At 58.0% G+C, this 19,925-nt stretch overlaps 1 protein-coding gene across 2 annotated transcripts; it reads left to right on the forward strand.

Annotated features, from left to right (window-relative positions):
• Positions 1-212: 212 nt before the first annotated feature.
• Positions 213-18,593, forward strand: LOC135982131 (dynein regulatory complex protein 1-like). 2 transcript variants are annotated; one of them, XM_065587407.1, is made up of 17 exons: positions 213-523; positions 1,273-1,360; positions 2,163-2,275; positions 3,675-3,858; positions 4,836-4,973; positions 5,893-5,979; positions 8,230-8,352; positions 9,634-9,773; positions 11,316-11,450; positions 11,819-12,054; positions 12,744-12,892; positions 14,139-14,228; positions 15,114-15,200; positions 15,576-15,772; positions 16,371-16,514; positions 17,328-17,430; positions 18,406-18,593. In XM_065587407.1, exons 1-17 carry the CDS (start codon positions 384-386, stop codon positions 18,460-18,462), a joined length of 2,211 nt encoding a protein of 736 aa, XP_065443479.1. In that variant the 5' UTR covers positions 213-383; the 3' UTR covers positions 18,463-18,593. The 2 variants fall into 2 exon arrangements, 1 of the variants encoding a protein (XP_065443479.1); XR_010599320.1 differs by having other exon boundaries at positions 265-523; positions 16,299-16,514.
• The last annotated feature ends 1,332 nt before the right edge of the window (positions 18,594-19,925 follow it).

Below are 19,925 nucleotides of genomic sequence, written 5' to 3' on the forward strand. Positions count from 1 at the left end.
AGGTTTGCAGGGGGCGGGGCCGTAACGCGAGAGTTAGAAGGGGGCGGGGCCGGAGGGCGAGGGTTTGCGGCAGGGCGGGGCCGGAACGCGAGGGTTTGAAGGGGCGGGGCCGGAGCGCGGGGGTTTGCAGGAGGCGGGGCCGGGGCGCGAGGGTTTGCGGGGGGCGGGGTTAAGCGCGGGTTTGCGGGGGGCGGAGCCCAAACGCAGGGTGCGGGGCCGAGGCAGAGCAGATTCGCAGGGGGCGGGGCCGGAGCCGAAGCCGAAGGGTTTGCGGGGGGCGGGGCCCGAGCGCAAGCCCCGCCGGAGCTCGCGCTCCGCCCCCGACGCCGCGCGCCGCGTTGCTTAGCGACGCTGGGGCCGGGCCTGGCCGGGCTGGGGGCGGCATGAGCCGGGCGGCGCTGGGCGAGGGGGAGCCCGAGGGGCCGGGGCAGCTGCGGCGCCCGTCGCTGAACTCGGAGGAGCAGGAGGAGCGGATCGCGGCTCGGCGCCTCCGCATCGCGGCCCGGCTGGAGGCCAAGCGCCGGTGAGAGCGGGGGGCCGGGACCCCCTCCCCGATCGTCCCCCTCCCGACCCGGGCCCCCCCGACCGACCCCCCCCCCAACCCTGAACCGGGCCAAACCGGCCCCTCTCGACCGCCCCCCGGACCCTGAACTGGGCCGATCCGGGCCCCCCCGACCGCCCCCCGACAATGTGAAAGTCAGTGCGTTGGACGGGGGCAGCCTGGGGGCCCAACTGTGGGTCTTGGATGCCCGACCGGCCTGTCCCAGGGACTGATGCTTCCCCCTCCCTGGGCTGGTGTCTCCTGTAGCCAAGTCACTGCTCGGTCCGTGGGACACGGGCTGTGGGAGCAGCAGCCTTAGAATTAGGGGACGGGCCAATAGAAGACCAGCCGCCTTCTCTGCATTGGGCCCAACGGGCCGGTGCGCCTCTGCCATCCCTGCCAACCGCCTTGCCAACGAGACGTGGAACCAAACACACAGCAATCCGCTGGAACTGACTAGGCAGGAGCCTCCGCACCGGACACTGACGTGCTCCACCATGGCAGTAACCCTGTAGTCAGTGCTAAGCTCTCACGCCACGATGGGGGGACCCCGTGATCTCCCGTCAGCGTCTGAGAGCATCTGGGTCCCTCTTCCATCGAGCGCTGCGCTGATTCGCCCTTGTGGGATCTTACAGGATCACAGAACCAGGTGCTATGGCTCCATGGAGCTCTTTAAGCTATGGAAGATGACGTGTTACTAAAGTGTTTCTCTTCCCCGTGTCCCCACACAGGGAGGCCCTCGGAGAAGATCCAGATGCGAAGAAGGCTGAGGCAGAAGAGCTGAGCCGGAGCCACCAGCAGATAGAAGAAAGCAGACAGGTCAGAACTCAGCTATGGCAATAGAGATCAACACGGGCAAGTTGCTTAGGGCCCCTGAATCCCACGTCTGGCTCCGGACTCCTAGTCAGGCAGCCAGTGATGTCACAGCCCAGAGTAAACCAATGGACCTGTGTGTTTTGACATAGCGAGAACTAATGTTTGAAAAACATGTCCATGTGCCAGGCAGATCTACAACCATAAGCTCCTGAAAAATGTTGCTTCTGAAGCACCAGCTTCTTCTACCTATTCACCTTTAGGAGTTCCTGAAAACAGCCTCCTACTTCCAACTCTGCAGCTAAAGCCAGGCAAGCACCCGCTATACTGAGCTTCCAAGTACCAACCATGGTGTGTGGTACTCGCTCATCGCACTAAGGGTGTAGCGAAGCTAGAACCCACTGGGAAGAACTGGGCCTCATGGTGGTAACAATGATTCTTCGAGATGATTGCCTGCGTAGAGCTGCCCTGCAGGTGACACACATGCCTCGGGCGCATTCGGTTCCTTCCTGTAGATCGAGAATCTGTTGTGAGGCTCTGACCTAGTGAGGGAGGAGGGTGGGGCATGTGGGTCCATGCTGGGAGTCCTCTCGAAGACCCACAGTCACCAGGGGAAATGAAACTTTTTTTCTTCTTCAGTGGAAGCAGCAGGTGCACAGACTACTTGTATTTAGGTACTAAATATGGATGTAGGAGCCAGACTTTAGACACCTTGGCTTGAAAAATGCTAGCCAAGTAGTCCTCCACTGCAAGGGGATTGGGCCCCTTTGCCTACGTGGGTTGCTCTGTCGTTTTGCTGTGTTCACAGAGGCTAGCTAAGCTGCTCAATGACGGCACGCAGCTAGTGACCAATATCCAGGTGGCTGCAGACGCAAGGGAGACCCAGAGGAGGGCTGAGGAGGACGAACTCAAGCGACAGAGGTAAGAGATCCCGCAGCTCTGCTGTGTCACTGGCAGGAAGATCTTTGCTCCCCTGCTAGGCCCTGCGCATCCCCTGAAAGCGTCAGCTCGGAGCAGGGCCACCCACATGCCAATCAACTGGGGCCGCTTTGGCAACTCACTGGCAGGCGAGAACTGGGTTTAATTTACATCAAGGGGCAAATGGCAGCCACCCTCATCTGTCATATGCAGAGGTGGCAGGGAGAAGCTGCAGGTCCCAGCATGCAATGCGGCCTGCCTGATTGGATCTGGATGGAGCATTGCATGCTGGTGTGTATGGCTTCCCCAGCCCGCACTCGGGCACGGAAGGTGATGGTGATTACTTGTGAGAACTGTGTGGCCTGCAGGTTCTCGTTTAGCCACCACCCCGGTTTAGAGGAGCCAGCACTGGCCTCTCCTCTTTGGGACTGCAGGAGAGAAGCCTGGTTGTTCAGCCCCATCTCCCTGCTGTGGGATTTACCCGTTATCATGGGCAAACAAGTCCAGCGTTGCTGAATGGACCTGTGCCTCCTAAGAGCCCCCAGTCATTTTCATGGCACTCCCCAGGAACCTGCTGGGACCGGAGAGCCAGGGGACTGATAGGAAATCGTGAGCCTTTCACTTGTGGGTCCCTTTGGGAGGGGACGGTGTGCAATGGTTTTGTTCTGGGCTAGTTCTTAGGTGACCTGTGTCCATCTCTCGGCTGGCAGCCTTGCTGGAAGTTTCCCTAGGAAAGACAAAACCCCTCAGTCCCTGGCGATGGCCCACTGGCAGGGCGTGTGTGTGAGGGAAGCGTGTGCTGCTGCTACGGGCACTGGACCTGCTCCATGGATGAATGGAGGCCTTGGGTCCCTTGTGCTGCAGATCCAGCCCCTTCTGCTAATGCGAACCTTACTGGGTCGGTGCCTGCTGCTGGAGCTGGGCTTCCTTGGCCAAGCCCACTGGCAGCAGTGGGAATGGTGCAGGGGGGCTGCGACGCTGGCCTCCCGACAGACCCAGCTAGCCAGACGAGCATTTCCACAGCCGGTTTGTTCTGACCAATTTCTGCTTGTGTAATGTGCTCCCTTTGAATCCACTGCATTCCCAGGGCTCTGGGCCAGAGACCAGTCCTGCAGCCATGTTTGTCGTGTCCTCTACATACTGGCTGCTGAGTTGTCTCTCTCAGTGCATGGAGCCTTTTCAGATCGGGAGATGGAGCCTATCGTTAGGGCTACAGAAAAGCTTGTTGCCCCACTAAGATCTCGTCTACCCTTTGGTGTGAAACTGATTTAGTCCCTAAAGCTGGTGTCCAGGAAGACACTAACACGGCTGGAAATCTCAATGTGGACGGGGCCAAGGGCAGCGGCCGAACCCTCCACCAGCCCCAGTTGTGTTATCTGCCTTGTGTGGCTGTTCGCTGCAGGCTCGAGAAACTGGAGAACGAATCCAAGACTAATCAGGACAAGTTTGAAGAGATCACCTCGAAATGGGGCTCGGCCAAAGAGAAAACCATCCCGCAGGACCTGTGGGACGTGCTCAACCTGCAGCAGCAGCAGTGTGCTCTGCTCATCGAAGAGAAGAACAAGCTCATCAGCGAACTGCAGCAGGTAGATTCCCGGAGCCAGGAGTGCGGGGGTGTGTGTGTGGAGACGGCTGTGGGGCACGGAGGGTCTTGCTGGAGCATGTTAATGTTAGAGGGACACTGTCCAAGAGTAAGTGACCCAGAACTGCCTGTCGCTTCTCTTAGGCCAGGGGACTGTGCTCCCCTACAATAACAAATCCATATACACAGACTCAGCATACACTCATGTCCTGGCAGTAACAGACCAGGACCCAAGAAACCTGTTCCATACTTTTCCCACCCATACCCAACAACCCTCCAAGTTCACACCCAGGGTTCTTCCCAGCAAGTTACTTCCCTCTCCCTCAGCTCCTCCGTTACCCCTGATTTCTCCAAGCTTTTGTCCTGCTGCTGAGGGGTGTGGGAAATACGGTTCTGTATTGTAGTTCAAATGAATTACTACTCAGAGCTCTGTATTGATATGCCTAGTAAGGAATCCATTTCTCAAAAAACATTTCCTGAATCTTTGTTGTTGTCTGTATTGTTACAGAAATAATTGCTGACAGGTATTTTGAAATAACTGACCCAAAATAATTGAAACTCGTGTGATTTTTGACAAATAAAATATGCAGAATTTTAAAATGTGTGCAGAATTTTAAATTTTTTTGTTGCAGAATTGTGATTTTTTTTTTACAGAATTCCCCCAGGAGTAATCTCCCTGCCAATGCTTGATTGTTCCTGTAATTTACTCTTGGGGCTTTCTAGTCCTGCCCCCCTTAGTCCAGACAAGGGTTAAATAGCCCAGGAATTGGGGCTTCCTCCTCCTTGCTAGCAAGTGTAGTAGATCTTCCCATCATCTCTTCTCTCTCCTAACCACTGTTCTGTTCCTCAGTTCTCTTCCCTCGTCACTTTCCATAATGGCTGAAGGGGCAGATGCAGGATATTGATTGTTAGGTTCTCTGGCTTGTGCTGAAGCTCTGCAGAGCAGCGTTTCTCAGTTCAGTGTCTGCTCTTCTCCTGCAGGAGCTGAAAAGCAAAGATGACTGGTATGTGAAGGATCTCAAGAAGCAGTCAGACGACATTAACCTGCTGGTGGAGAGAATGGAGGAGCAGATCAGAAACCTAATGAAAACTTACCGTCGGGAACTCACGCAGATTGAGGTAGCAACTGGCCCCATAGCAGGATGGGAGCAAGCAGTGAATTATTCTCACGATAAATCCACCAGGGAGTTCTCCTTAATGGAATTATCTCCGGCAAAGGGGTCTCTTGCTCATTACACTGGCATTTCAGCAACGCTGGGTTCTGGCTTCAGATGTTTCTGTGGACCAGAGCTCTCACTTTGCCAGGTAGAAGTAAAACGGGAGATGAACGGAGCGCTGCGGTTCTGGTTATGTGATTCTGGGGTCTTTCCCTCTCTAAGTTACTGGGGATCCAGTGGAGCCCAGGCCAGTAGAGACTGAAAGTTGCTTCTATGTGATGACTGTTCATTCCCAGATGTGTAAGGCCAGAAGGGACCATTCTGATTATCTAGTCCGACCTCCTGTAGAATGCAGGCCAGAGAATTTCACCCAATGGCCCATACGTTTTGGTTGAGCTAGACCGTATCTTTCAGTTTAATATAGTGGCTTGTTGTGTGAACTGGATTTCATCCTCGCACCCACGCTACACTGTTCACAGACATCTTCCTACAAACCGAGAGAGCCAACAGCCCACTTAACCCCAGACCCAGTAACACCAGCTTTTGTACCTGGCAGCTGCTGGGTCTGGGGTGCTGTGGGGGCCATAGGGAGAGCGTGTTGTCTCACGGTTAGAGCAGCGCACTTGGAATCCCGAGGACTGGTTCTCTTTCCAGCCCTGCCACTGAACCCTGCTGTGACCTCGGGCACAGGGAGAGGATGCTGAGCTTGTGCCTGGGTGGCACCTGGCGGCGATCTGGAGCTGGCTTCTGTCACGGAAGCCTCTTGCCACTGCTCCCGGAGCTTGGCCCGGTACACAAGGCTTGTCCAGCGCTGGCAGCAAGCCGGGAGCGGGCCTTGCGGTGTGCCCGGCGACCCGCTCACAGCACTGTCTCCTCCTCAGAAAGCTTTCGAGCTGGAACGGCGAGAGCTGCTGAGCAGCAACAAGAAGAAATGGGAGCAAGCCATGCAGGCCCACAACGCGCAGGAGGTAAGGGCCCTAAGGGGAATTGTGATCAGCGAAGGAAGGCTCCTAGGCACTGAGCAGCACCATGTCTCAGTCCCTGGGCCCGCTCTTGACATTGAAGAGCCTGGGGTCAGAAGGGGCCAGGTGTGGGCAGAGAGCAGGTGGGCTAAAGCCCAGCCCTTGGCAGGGTAATGAATGCTTCACTCTGCCCTCCTCTTGTAGGGCTGATGCCTGCTACAGGGCAGGCGTAACTCGGCAGCCCAGCAATGCAGGATCAGGCTGCCCTGCGCTCCCAGTCCTTAGCGCTCTGTACCTTGAAGAAGACACGGGAGGCTAGGGAGACATCAGCTGGAGCACTGTGTCCACTGGGCGCCACACGGTTGGAAAGCTGTGGGCAAACTGGAGAGAGTCCAGGGGAGAGAGACAGAACTGATAAAAGGGTTAGAAACCCTGACCTATAGGGAAAGGTTAATAAAACCGGGCCTGTTTAGTCTCAAGAAAAGAAGACTGAGGGGGGGACCTGATAACAGTCCTCAAATCTGTGAAGGGCTGTTCTAAAGCGGATGGGGATCGATTGTTCTCCATGTCTGCTGAAGGAAGGACAGAAGTGATGGGCTTTATCTGCAGGAGATTCATGTTAGTTATTGGGAAAAACTCTCCAACTCTCAGGGGAGTGAAGCTCTGGAACACGCTTCCCAGGGAGGTTGTGCAGTCCCCATTATCTGAGGTTTGTAGGAACAGGCTGGACAAACCCCTGTCAGGGGTTGTCTCAGTGGCGGATTAATGATTTTGCCACCCCCAGGCCCTGAAATAATTGCCGCCCCCAGTCCCATATGAACTTGTTTTAGTTTTTTTACAAATTTGTTTGAACTAAAATGAATCTAAATATCATTAAAATAATTGAACATTTACAAGTTTTATTATAAATAAAATTACAAGTACAGCGGACCCTCGCTTGAACACACGTCTGTATAGCGCGATTTCGCTTATAGCGCAGGACCACGCATGGATCCAAAACTGAGAACCGCTTCATTTCTTCCTTCCAGTCATATTATTAACATTTAGGAGTCTCGCGAGTATGTTTACTAAATGGCGTCGCGCCGTCATTGGTGGGTTCAATACACGCTATGATTGGTAGAATCGCGGCGTCACTGATGTCCCGATTACAAAAATGCTGCTATTATAAATTTGCCGCCCTAGGCCTAGGCCTTGTCGGCCTAGGCAATAATACGCCGCTGGGTGCTCTAGGTTCACTTGGTCCTGCCTCAGCGCAGGGGGCTGGACTAGACGACCTCTCGAGGTCCTTTCCAGGCCTACGTTGCTATGACTTTGTGATTCTATAACCTCAGAAAGGTAGGTCTGGAAGGGAGATCAAGAGGGCTTCTAGTCCAGCCCCCCACGCTGAGGTAGGATGAAATATACCTCAGTGTGGGGGGAGTACTGGACTCCGTTGTGCTAGGACACACAGGATTCCCACTTCCTTCTGCCCTGCCCCCGTCACTACTGCCCCTTCAGCCAGGGCTGGTTGCTTTGCTCTTATGACGGAGGCCAGCCACCTTGGAGCGTGGAGTCCGTGCAGAGGGCCCCGAGATACCTCAGTGACGGGCAGACTGGAATTGAATGAATAGACAGGGGATCCCGTAGGTGGTTGGTCTTTTTTTTTTTTTTTTTTTACTCATTTTTTGTTTGATTGACTGTTGGGCCACATTCTCAGCTGGCGTAGATCTGCCGAGCTCCCCCGGACTTCAGCGGAGCAATGCAAATTCACACCAGCTGAGCTCTGGCCCCGGTTTTGTACCCGGACTCCTTGCTGCACTGCGGCTCCTTGGTGGCTGTGATGTGCTGGAGCAGGAACAGCCGGCGTCACTTCAGGGGCCTGAAAGGAAAGGGACGGAATGGGCACCCGATTAGCCTGGCTAGCAACACATACCGGGTGGGCAGGTGTTCAGGGACTAGAGCAGATGGCTGGCTCTGTACCGCCTGTTCCAGTCACACTCACACTACACCCCGTATGCACTGTGTGTAAGAGAAAGACGTAGTGTTAGTGTCTGAAGTAAAGACTGTCCGGTGTTGGGCACAGGGAGTGACGCTCCTGCCTGGTTCGGTGATAGCCCAGGGTCCCTTGTCCCCACTGGGCTGCTGCCTGGGAATGATCCATATCCCTCCTTGCTTTGGACTTGCCGGGGCAGCTGGGATTGGGAAGGCTGAGCAGCCGATCAGAACCGTGGCGATTCTCTGCAGTCGTTTGACTCTCCTCTGGTCTCCTGCCCTCAGCTGGCGAACCTGATCACCCGCATGCAGAAAGTGGAGGAGTACGAGAAGCAGCTGAACCAGCTGCGGGTGCAGGATGCCGAGGAGTACACTACCATCAAAATCCAGCTGGAGAACGACGTACAGGTGCGGGGAGCAGAGACACAGGACCCCACTGAGTGCATGGGGCCCACAAGGAGAACACAGCAACCGCTCGGTGGCTGTCATGGGGAAGGGACTCTTTCTTTTTAGCAGGGCTAAGCTAAATGGCTACATTTCCGCAAACTGCACCGCTTGTACTGAGACAGGAGAGAAGGGCAGCAGAATCAAACTCTCAGCCTTTCTGGGCTTGGCTTCCGTGTACAAAAAGTTAACAGTAGCAACCCCCCCCCCAGCTGGGGTACCCCTAGGCTTCCTCCCTCGTGATTGCTCAACCTGCCCCCTAGATCCCCTCAGACAGTCACTTCCAGCTCTCTTCTATCCAGAGGGAGTAGTGAGCCTCATGTATTCGTGAGTTAGCTGTGCTTACTTGCGATCAGCACCTGCTCTTGGGGGGCGGGGGGGAGGTGTTTCAGGCAAACACTGCCCCCCTGTTACAAGGATAGAAACTTTCATGCATGTTACTTTTATCGGACTAGGCTCAGAAGGCACTTCCCTCTGGATAGACTATTCCAGAATTATCCGTGATTGTGGCTTCCTGTGAAGCCGAGAGACTGAACTAGCCGGATCCCTGGTCTGCCCGGCACGGCAATTTCTGTCTTCCTAAGTAACCACCATTCATATTGCAGACCTTGTGACTGAGAAGTAAAATAACCCTCTTCCTACCGATGCGTCTTCAAGTGCTTGAATGACAACCTGTCCAACAGGAGGGAGGCAGAGAGATTCTCACACCTGCACCTGGATTGTGCGGCTTTAGCTCGGACAGTAGATGCTGCCTCTCGCCCGTGGGCTGCCATGAGAGCTGAGGGCCCCTTAACACTCGCGCTGACGTCGCTTGGCTGGGGGCTGCTGGCAGGGAGTTCTGAGCCGGTGACTCCCCTTGCCAGCGGATGGAACAGGACCTGGTGCACGGCTGCCCATGCTGCTGCCTGAGGGGTTGGCAGGGGGGCGAGGAAGCTGATGCACTCTCTGTGCATGGCACTGAGTTGGTGGGTGACAGGCTAAATGAGGGGTTCGATAGCATGGCAGTACAGGGAATGTCTGTAGCACCTTGGTATCAAGGAGGGCTTCATACAGGGCTCGTCCTTTAGAGAAGGAGCTTCATTGTAAGACTTCTGCACTGTCCGGTAGAACCTGGGGAGTCCGTTCTAGGCACCCTCTTTCTAGAGCCCCAGGGCCAGCCATGCGATGGCAGGGAGGGGCTCTGGAGTTGCAAACCTTCCCCTGTCAACAACAGAGGATGGCTTTTTATTTTGTTTGGAATCTCAGATCCTGGAGCAGCAGCTGCAGCAAATGAAAGCCATTTACCAGCTGAACCAGGAGAAGCTGGAATACAACTTCCAGGTGCTAAAGAAACGGGATGACGAAAACACCATCATAAAATCCCAGCAGAAAAGGAAACTCAACCGGTAAAGGATCAGCCCAGTTCGTGTGGGGCTGGGGCAACACCTGCAGCCATATTCAGCACTCTCTGGGTCACGGTCCATGTTCTCACTGCAGCCCACAGCCCTCTCCCTCCCCCCACAAAGATTGAATATAATCGGGCTTTGCACAGGGGCTCTGTGAGCAGAGTCCTTCCCCCTCTGGGGGTGCTGCAGCCACTGGGCTGGGACAGGGGTGAGGAGTGGCCCATGTTCAGGCGCTAGGACATGCTTGCCCTTGTATGTCCGGCTCTGGCTGTGTGTATGGATTTATTTACTCCTGGGGGAATTCTGCACGGGTACAGAATGTACGTCCCCCACGGATATCTTTGCTTCCCCACAGAAAAATGACTTTCTGATGGGGAAGCAAAAGGAAGCCACAAGAGCGGTCATGCGCCCCTCCCCAGCAGTATGTTTCAGGTGCCCAGGGCAGCCGGCAGAGAGGTAAATCACTGTGGGGCGGGGGCAGGAATGGGGAACACCCGGCTGGTGGCTCCTACCCTGCGCTGGGCTTAGCTGCTAGTCCCGGCTGGGCTGGGGAGGACGGGGTTTCCTCTTCCCCTGCACGGCATCCAGGGCTGGGTCAGACCCACCCCCAGATTTCTCCCCCGGCTGCAGGTAGCTCTGCAAACTCCCCTCCCATCCCACTTCCTGCACCCATCACTCCTCAGCTGCGGGGGGAGGGACCCCTGTACAGGGAGCTGCTCCCCCATCTGCCCAACTCTCGTGCATCCAGACTCCCTCATCCCCAGACCCTCCTGCCAAGCCTCACCTCCCTCCTGCACTCAGAACCCCTCCGATGAGCCCCACACCCCTGCACCTGGACCACCCCAAGTCATCTGCACCCGGGTCCCCACCCCACCAAGCCCCAACCAGCTGCTCCTGGATCCCCACTCCACTGAGTCCCACTCCCCCAGTATCTGGACCCCCCCACAGAGACCCCACATCCAGACCCCCCCCCGCTGAACCCCACCCACCTTTACCTGGACCACCCTGCAGAGTCCCATTACCATTGCACCCAGAACCCCCCAACAAGCCCCAATGCATCCAGATCTCCCCCCCCCCCGGATCCTCCACTGAGCTGCTCACACTTGGATTGCCCCACACAGAACCCTCTCAACCCACACCTGGGTCCCCCCACACTAAGCCCCTCCAGACTTGGATCTTGCCTTGCTGAGCCTGCCTGCGCACACCTGGTGCACCTGGCACAGAGGGGCAGGGCTCTGGGCTGTTTCTGGGGCAGGCCCAGTCCTTGTGCTGTGTCAGGGTTGGGTGCAGCCTCACCGCTGAGTCTGTGCCCCGGGATGCGGGGTGGAGCTGCAGGGTGATCTCCCACCTCTGTGCAGCCAGTGGCCTGTGCTCCCCAGTGCCAGGCTGGAGCCCCCACATTTATTTGACAAATAGAATTTGCAGAATTTGAAAATATTGGGTGCAGAATTTTAATCTTTTTGGCGCAGAATTTGTAATGTTTTGGCACCGAATGCCCTGGGGAGTAATTTGTTGTTGTTAACAGCCTGCCCTCCTCTTCAGGTTGCATGATGTGCTCAATGCCTTGAGAATGAAACTGGCCAAACAGATAAAGCAATTCCAGGAGGAGAACCAGACCCTGACGGCCGACTACAAGCGCATTGTGGAGCAGTACAAGGATCTGCAGAGAACGATGAGGTACGGTGTGCCCCAGAGACGCGTCCTCTCTTTGCGTGGGGAGAATTCGCGTGAGCATTTGAGAGCAGCTTGCAGGACCCCCAGGGCCTCAGCAGAGAGCAGAGAGCAGCCACCCTCCCCTGGCTGCTTGGCTCAAAGTAGAGCATTGCTGGGTGGCCTGTAGTCTCTGTGATCTGCTCCACTGTCTTCAAGTTAAAGATAGCTGCAGCCCTGTTGTGGCACTCGACGGGCAGCTGTGGGGAGAGGTTAATCTCCGAAGGGACTGAGCATGTCAGGGGCGTCTGACCCACAGGGGGACCCCAGTGTCCAGGGCATGGAACGCTGCATGGGACAAGCCAGTCACCGGCAGGGCCTTTCCCTCCCTGCAGACACTTTGCCGTCATCGATGCCCAGAAGTTCCTGGAGCTCTGGCTGATGAATGAGGAGGAAGCCAAAGGGCTGGCGTGGAAAGCTCTCGAGGCCGATCGCGTCATTCACACCCAGCAGCTGGGGCTCCCCTGGGTGGAGCCTGACTCCTGGTTCCTGGACAACGTGGGCCCCATCGTGCACCGCAAGGCAATCAGATCTGCCAGCAAGCTGGCCCAGGAAGTGATGGCATTAACAGGTGGGACACGTGGCGTCTGTAATTCCCCCAGGATCTGAAAGCCCTTCCCATGTGCTGATTGCTGACACCTCCCTGCACCCCATCCCGGAGGAGGAGGCTGAGGCCCAGAGGGGTTCAGCGACTTTCCAGGAGGGCTCAGTGAGTCCTTACGAGGCGGGGATAAACCCCCTGACCCCAAATCTCAGTGCCCTGCTCTGCTTTGCCTCTCCGGGGTGTGGAAGGAAAGCGAAGGGACCTGTCGTCATTGTAAATCCCCTGGGACAGCCAGACCAGATCTCTTTCTAATGACATGCACCTCTGCCCGCTGGCCGAGGCTGGGGTGGCATCACAGCCAGCCCTGCACCTTTTCTGCAAATCCCGTTTTAAAATGGAAACTCCTCCGCTCCCAACCACCCCGCACCCCCCTGCTCCTCATTGTCTCCAGCTCCTAGAGGCCAGTGCAATGACAGCCGCCCCTGCAGCTGTGAGCTGCTTGCTGAGGTTTGCATCAGCTGCTGAAGAGTTAACCACACGAGATGGCTGGCACTGCTTCCAGACAGGCCTCCCAGCATCTCCCCTTTCATGGCTCTCCGTCCAACAGCCCTCTGAATAGACTCCTGTGCTGATTCCCTGGGGGTGGTTACCTGTGCCAGGTGAGGAGCGCAGCAGGTGACGGGTCTTCTGAGCTTCCCTCTTCCCTTGTGCTTCAGAAAGCAGCCAGCAGGAAGAGGAGGAGGAGGAGGGTGTGGAGGGAGGAAGAAAAGAGGCAGAGGCGGAGGCTGGAGAGGAAGTTAAACCTCCCCGGCACATCTCGGTGAAGTCTGTCAAACACATCCTGGAGCTCCTGTGCGACGAGTCGGTGAGTCCGTCCTTGCCAGCTCCGACCGCAGAAGGCTCTGTGTCGGCCCTTCGCCGGGCCGGTCCTTCTCAGAACAGCTTCTTGGATCTGAGGATTGTTGTCTTTTCCTGATCCCCCACTCTGGCTTCCAATGGGTTCAACGGTCAGGTCCCCATGCTTTCTACAGCAGCACCCGGCACAGTGCGGCCGTGAGCTTCCACTGCCCGGGCAGCATCTCTTGCTGCAGAATGTGTGTGTGTGAGGGGAGATGCTGACGTGTTTGGTGCCACCTGCCTGCCACACCTTGGGGGAGGGGGTAGAACGGGGCTGGTGCAATAGAGGATACATCAAAATGGCAATTAGCTAAGCTGCGTTCGCAACAGCTTGTAGGGATCTAAAACCGTCCTTCCGGGGAGTGTCCTATGGATCGGCAGGGTCAGACAGCTGTCGCGCCATGGCACGAGCCCCGGGAGATCCCCCTGCCAGGGTAAACACAGCCCTGCAGGAACTCGCAGCCCAGCGCCCTCAGCTCTGCCAGTTGTCCAACAGAGACTCAGTGAGCGCGAGCCCTGCTGGAGACGGCTCGGGCCTCTGAGTCAGTGACACCTTCCACATCAAACAGCTGCTGGACGGGGTGTCACAGCTGTCACGTACCAGATGTGGCCTGCGTAGAGGGTCCACCCCAGAGGGATACACGGGTTTTTAATACACTGCCCGCTGTGGCTGTCACCAGCTCAGGTGAAGAGGGTTATACCTGGTGCCACCTACTGGCTGAACAGTATAATTCAGTTTGGCATTCCCATACATCCTGTCCCAGCTGATGCCCATCAGACGCACTAGAAAGTGATCTCCAAGTGCACAGGGGGATGTGATTTCCGAGGTAACCAGGCCCACTGCCCCACCCTTATCCTGCTGTTGTGTGAATGCTAACCCCCCATGAGATTGGGCTTTTCCACACCCCAGTCTGCGGCAGGTTAGGGCATGTGCAGTGGGATTCAAATCCCCATTGCAAATGTTATTTAAAAACCTCTCTTAGTACGCCCAGGGCAGGAGGTTCAGAGCTGTGAGCTGTGCTACATTATAGACCTGGAGGAGAAATGTTCCCATCCCTCTGGATCACTTGAGTCCCCGTTATTTGAGCATGGAGGTTAGCACAGAGTAACCGGGCTGTGGCTGGCTCTGGGTGAGTTAGCGGCTTTGGGATCCTAGTGTGAATTGAAACACTCGCTCCTGTGAACTCGACGTCTTCCTGTGATTTCCTTCCAAGGGCTTCCTGATAGAGACCAAACTGCTGGGACTCCTGCAGCCCCTGGAGAGGCACGAGCGCTCCCTGATGAGGCTGGATGCAATCTTTGCGGTTGGTTGGGCGTCTCGCACAAAGCACATGTGTAGGGGTGCTGCAGGAACACACCCCAGAACCAGCAGGGTGTGCTGGGGAAGGAGTACGGCGCCTGCGGGCTGAGAGCTGCTGGTGGATGATGCAGCTCCACAGGGGCGGCCCTGCTGAGATGCTGCCGTTAGAAGCTTGTCACCTGCAAGGGAGGGAAGGGTGGAGTACGTAGGACTCAGCGGGGCGATCTCGTGTGCTCTGGTCCGGGAGTTTAGCTGGGAAAGGGGCGGGCGGGAGGCTCCCTTCCCAAGGGGGATTGAAAGGCAGAAGGAATAAGAGAGAGGGGATGTACCTGAAGCCAGTTCCTCCCTTTGCCACCCCTAGTGCCATCAGCTCCCACTCCCCTGGCACTCCCGCCTCGCTCCCACTGATCTCCCATCCCCAATACAATCCTGGGCCTTCCGGTTCCCACCCTGCCCTCCCTTCCCCCATGCAGATATCCCTGCCACTCCCCCTAAGACTCCACTTCTCACATCCCCTTCCCGCCGGGGCCTACCCTCTTGAGGTCCTTTGTGGCCACCACCCTTTTGCCCGAAGAGAGCTGGGCTCCTCTTCCCTAATTTGGGAAGAGGGATGGGTTTGGAGCTGTGTGACGTACTCTCTTTCCCTGGGGAAGCATGTGCTGCTGCAGGGCTCCCAGTGTCTGACATCTCACTGAGAGAGACCAAGAGCTTGACCTGAACCTGGTCTTTGACTTGCCCCTGCTGAGCACTCCTGCTGGTCCCGCGCCAGCCCCCTTTGCATTGGGAAGGGAAGGGCTGTGAATTTAGCTTAGGCCCCTGGGAAGGGACCAGAGCAACATCTCGGAGTCCCAGCTGCCACCTGACCTGCCGTTTCTCTGCCTTTCTCCAGGCCCTCGAAATTGACAATGAAGACGACGTGTATATGCTGGTGGATTTCTTCTTGACGTTCAAAGCCCAGCAGGTCGTCTCCAGCCAGGTACAATGAACGTGGGCATCGTGGGATGAGACCCCCGGGAGGAGATGGGGCTTGTAAAGTCCCGCACTGGGGGAGGGAGTTGGTGTCGCTCTTATCAAGAGAACCGGCGTGGTCCAGCGGCTGCAGCCATGACACCATTGAAATGGGCAAAGTCTAAGCTGTTTCCACCAGTGCTGAATTTGGCTCCCAGGCCCCTGTGTTTTGTGCCCAGTAAATACAGATGTCACTAAAGCAGGGCTCCGGATGGCTGGAAGCCTCCCGGGTTTGCAGTTTAGGGTAGAGGTGCTGTGGGCTGGGGGGAGCATTAACAGGTTAGCTGTAGTTGGAGCCTTGTGTGGCTGGAATTCACTCCCGGTGCGTGTGGCTGTCGGGCAGAGTAAGGAGTGGGCAGAGGAGCAGGGCCCTGAAAAACTCGCTGTGGATTCAGCAGACAACGACGAGGGATCGGCCGCCCTGAAGGAGGAAGGCACGGCCCATCAGAGCTCGGCGGCATCACCGTCCTCTTTGCTCTTCCATCCCGATGACGTCCTCAAGGCCCTCAAAGCATTTGTCCGGGACTTCCAGAAGCCGAGGTGAGGTTGGGCTGTGCACGGATCTCGTTAGCTGGGAATGGGGCGGGGAGCTGGTTGGGAATATGAAGAGTAGGAGAGAACGGGCTGCAGGAGTAGCCCCTTGATCCGAGCGTGTGAGCTGGAGGAGGGGCAAGGCCCGGGAACCGCGGGAGTGAGGCTGGGGAGAGTGGAAGAGGGGCATCTAGGCTGGGGATTGGCTGCCAATGCAGTGGGCGGGTGTGCTGGGGTATAGAGGTTGGGCTGGTCTGCTCAGCAGTGGAAAGGTCCCCGCCGTCTCCCCCAGGCACAACTGGTTTCTGTAGGCGACGTTGACAAGAGGTGGGGCAGGGTGGGTTCCCCACAACGAGTGGGGTTCACTCGGCACGGGAGAGCTGTGCGGTGGGGAGCAGGTTGGATCGGGTGGGGTGAACGTGGTGGGGCAGGCAGACGTGAATGAACAGTTGTGGAGGAGAGGAGCCAGTCACTGCCCGCAGGGAGCTGTGAGGCTAATGCCGGCGCTGCCCCAAGCAATGGCCCCTCCTTTCAGACCTGGCGGGGTGACTGAAAGGATGGGCAGAGCGGTGCCCTGAGCCCAGGGCTCCTCTCTCTGCCCCCGTAGGGACAAGCGGCCGCAGGTGAAGAAGGTGATGGAGGAACGGGACAACTCCAAGGACTCTGAGTATTGGGAGGCCCTGGCTCACGTCATCCCAGAGCCAAAGCTGAAGGTTTGGGATGCGCTGGAGGCAGCGTTGGAGAAATACTAGTAAGTGCCCCAGCCGGGGGCCCCCAACCACCCCACCCTCGGGTGTGAGGGCACCAGGCCTGGCAGTGCTGACGGGGCTTGTCCTTAGAGACGTGCTGCAGACACCAGCCCTCTGGGCTGCTTGCCCCCCAAGCTGCCAGTGCACACCTGGGGGGCTTGTCTTCACGTGGGCTCAGCTTGGGGAAACCTGCAGACACTGTCTGTACAAAGGGTTAACTGGCCATTCATTAACTCCGGTGGAGTCCAGCTCCCAGTGGGGAAGCGCTGGTGCCTGGCCCAAGACCCCTGGCTGGGCGGTGGCTGGAGGTAGGGTGACCCCTGGTGGTGGGATAGTAGAAGATCAGTTTCTTGCATGTGGATGATTCATGTTTGGCTCTTTCCCATCTTGGAGTGCTCTGTAAATGACCGGAGCGTGACTCTGCAGCGCCGTCTCCTCTGATGGAGGTTTTCCACCAGTGACATTCACAGCATCAGTCACTCGAGCAGACAGAACCCTCCCCCCAGCTGAGCTTCCCAGTCCCTGGGCCCCCTGCAGTCAGCGGGGACCGGGCTATGTCAGTGGCGTTCTCCGGGGTACACTCAGCCATGGAGGGCGAGCTGGGAAGAACACAGGATCCATCTGAAACGCCAGGGGCAATTTTTGGGCGACACAATCAGTTTAGCCAGGCGGGGGCACCGCTCACCCCCTGCTCTTGAGAAAAGCGGGGCCACAGCTGTACGTGTGAAATGCAAAGGGGACATTAAAAGCCCCCAGGCCCCTGAGGAAGAGGCTTTGCCGTCGGGAGGTTTCACCCATGTCCCTTCTTTGTGAAGCTCCGTGCTGAGCCAGCGGGCGAAGCTGCTCACCGATCTTGACGGGCTCCAGCAGCAGAACACGGAGCTGCACATGCTGCTGCATCAGTACGTCACCTCCAAGGTGAGTGGGAGAGCTGGTACCTCGCTGGGACAAGGGCCCGGGCTCTGGGAGCTCCCCTCACTGGCCGTTGGAGCGCTACGGGAGGGCTCATTGCTAAGGGTGCCAGAGGCCCTGCATGGCAGCTGCCCCCATGGCCCTGTGGCAGTGAGCAAGGGTGAGGGGAGGTGATGCAGCGTATAGCCGGCCCGGCTGACACCTCGCGGGCTGCAGGCAAGCAGAAGAGGTGGTTTCTGAGCGGTGGGAGGTGGAACAGGCTGGTCCTTGGGGCTGCAGCCAGGGCCTACCCGTGCATCCTCTGCCAGCCAAGGTGGGCAAGTGGAGTGGTGGAGAGATGCCAGGGGGATGGGCAGAGGGCCAGGAGGGGCTCTGAAGGCCAGCAGAGGGTTGCGTAGTGGGGTGGGCCCAGCAGACACCTCTCCAGGGGGTGAAGTGATCGTGTGTGTGCAGAGAGAGGATGCCGTTGGGACAGATGAGCAGAGCAGGAGAGAGAAACCAACCCCGCAGTGTTTGGATTGAGATGGGCAAAGGGTCCTAGGTCCCCGGCGTGCAGGGTTAGCGAAGGTGCCAGGTTGGGGGACGGGGGGCACATGCAGTACGTGCCTTATTGTTCTACGACGTGAGTATTCAGGGCTGGGAATCCGGCGCCTTCCCAGACGCAGCACTCGCTGTACACGGAGAGGACAGGTGGGGATGAGCAGGGGGCGCTCACTGTCCCTGAGCCCTGCTGAGCGGCAGTCACCTCCCATGGGAACGGGGAGCCCCAGTACTAGAGTCCGCCTGGACCCGGCAGGGGACTAGAGCAGCTCTTCTCCCCCCGGCGGCTGGGAACCGGAGTATAACGCCAGCAGGCAGAGAGTAGTGGCACCTCGTCCCCGCCCAGAGTGAGGGCCCCGGGGACTCTTCCAAGCCAGTGGGTGTGGTGTGCCCCCCGAGAACACCGTCACCCTCACCGTGGCCTCGGCTTGTCCTGCGCAGGTGAACGAGGAGCTGCTGATTCCACCCACCCACGTGATCGAGTTGACGCCGCCGTGACCGGCAGGGGGCCGGGAGCCCCAGCAGGCAGCGGGAGCCCGTTGCCGTACGTCCCTACCCACGAGCCCTCGGTGCTGGATCCAGGGCATTTCCTGGAGGGCAGCGACTGGAATAAACCCCCCTTTAAAACAGCCGGGCTGCGGGGGTGTGACTGCTGAGGAGACACACTGCTCCGCCTCTTGATCAGCCCTGCCCCCCACGCACCCTGAGCCTCCCCCCTCCCGCCCAGCCCTGGGGTCAGCCCTGGTCTCCCTCAGTGGGGCTGGGAGGTGGCCATGTTCTGGGGGGCGGGTTAATTAGAGACCGTTAGCCTGAGTAATGGCAGTGCAGTGGAGTCCAAAGGGCACGTAGGAACAGTGTGCAGACAGCACCCCTCACCCCCCCGCATGAAGTAACAGCCGCAACCTGGAGACACACATGGTGCCCGGCATGGCCTAGGCATGTGCTGTGCAAAGCGAGGCCCAGCTCTGCAGGCAGGACACGACGCACGTGCATTGCACGGTGGGGGGAGCACGTCCCTGCTTCACTAACTGACACGGCTCAGTCCCGCGGGGGCCCCTTCCCCCACATGAGCTGAAAGGGCCACCTACAGCAATGGCCGGGGGGCAGGGCAGTGTGTGTGGGTGGGCCTATGCTGGGGAAACTGAGGCACTGAGTGTTTGTGACCGGTCCAAGCTCACGCGCCAGGGCAGCAGCAGAGCCCTGGCTGGGTGTAAGTGCTGAACTCGCCCCGCCCTTTAACCAAAGACCTGCTGGCTGCTCCTCTTCCCAAAGCCCGGGCCTGCCTGCTTTGCTCAGCCACCCGGCGCTGCGCTGGTTAACGGGGGCTGCGCCAGTGAGACTGGTACACCCCTCCACCCCCGCTGCCTACCCGGGGGGTGCAGGTCGTTCGAGCCGACTGGTATCGCTGGGCCTAACCTCTACCGCTGCGAGGCACCTTCATGTATAAAGCTGTGTCCCCGCCGGGGGCATCCCCCCCATATGCTACAGTTACACTGGTACAAAGTGGGGTGGGGGGACGTGCAGGCCTCAGCCTGGGGTCCAGGCACATGGGCCTAGTTTGGCCATTAACTGCGTGAGCCCCGTGACTTGTGAATTCCTGGCTAAACAGCCGTCTGGCTCTCTGCGATCTGAGGCTGCTGGGGGCTGGGGGGGCACTTTGGATTCACCCTGACGGCTGTGGTGCTTCAGCACAGACTCTCCCTACGCTGACAGGAGGTCTCCGGTCCCCACAGGTAACCCACTGCCCTGGGTGGCAGCCTCCGTCTCTCACCCTAGGGCTGGCTCCAGGGAGGTTAGCTTGGCACAAACGTCCGTCTGGGCTGGCGTTTTCCCCAAGCCCCTGAGCGAGGTGGCTACGGCGCCCGGACGGGTTACTGGTGCCCAGGCCGTAGGCTGCGCCAGCAGCGCCCAGTGCGGAGCCAGCTCTCCGCCCACAGTCCAGCTGGGGCAGGGCCTGCCCA

The sequence above is a fragment of the Chrysemys picta genome, chromosome 3 (genome assembly GCF_011386835.1).
Source record: "Chrysemys picta bellii isolate R12L10 chromosome 3, ASM1138683v2, whole genome shotgun sequence".
Taxonomy (NCBI): domain Eukaryota; kingdom Metazoa; phylum Chordata; order Testudines; family Emydidae; genus Chrysemys; species Chrysemys picta.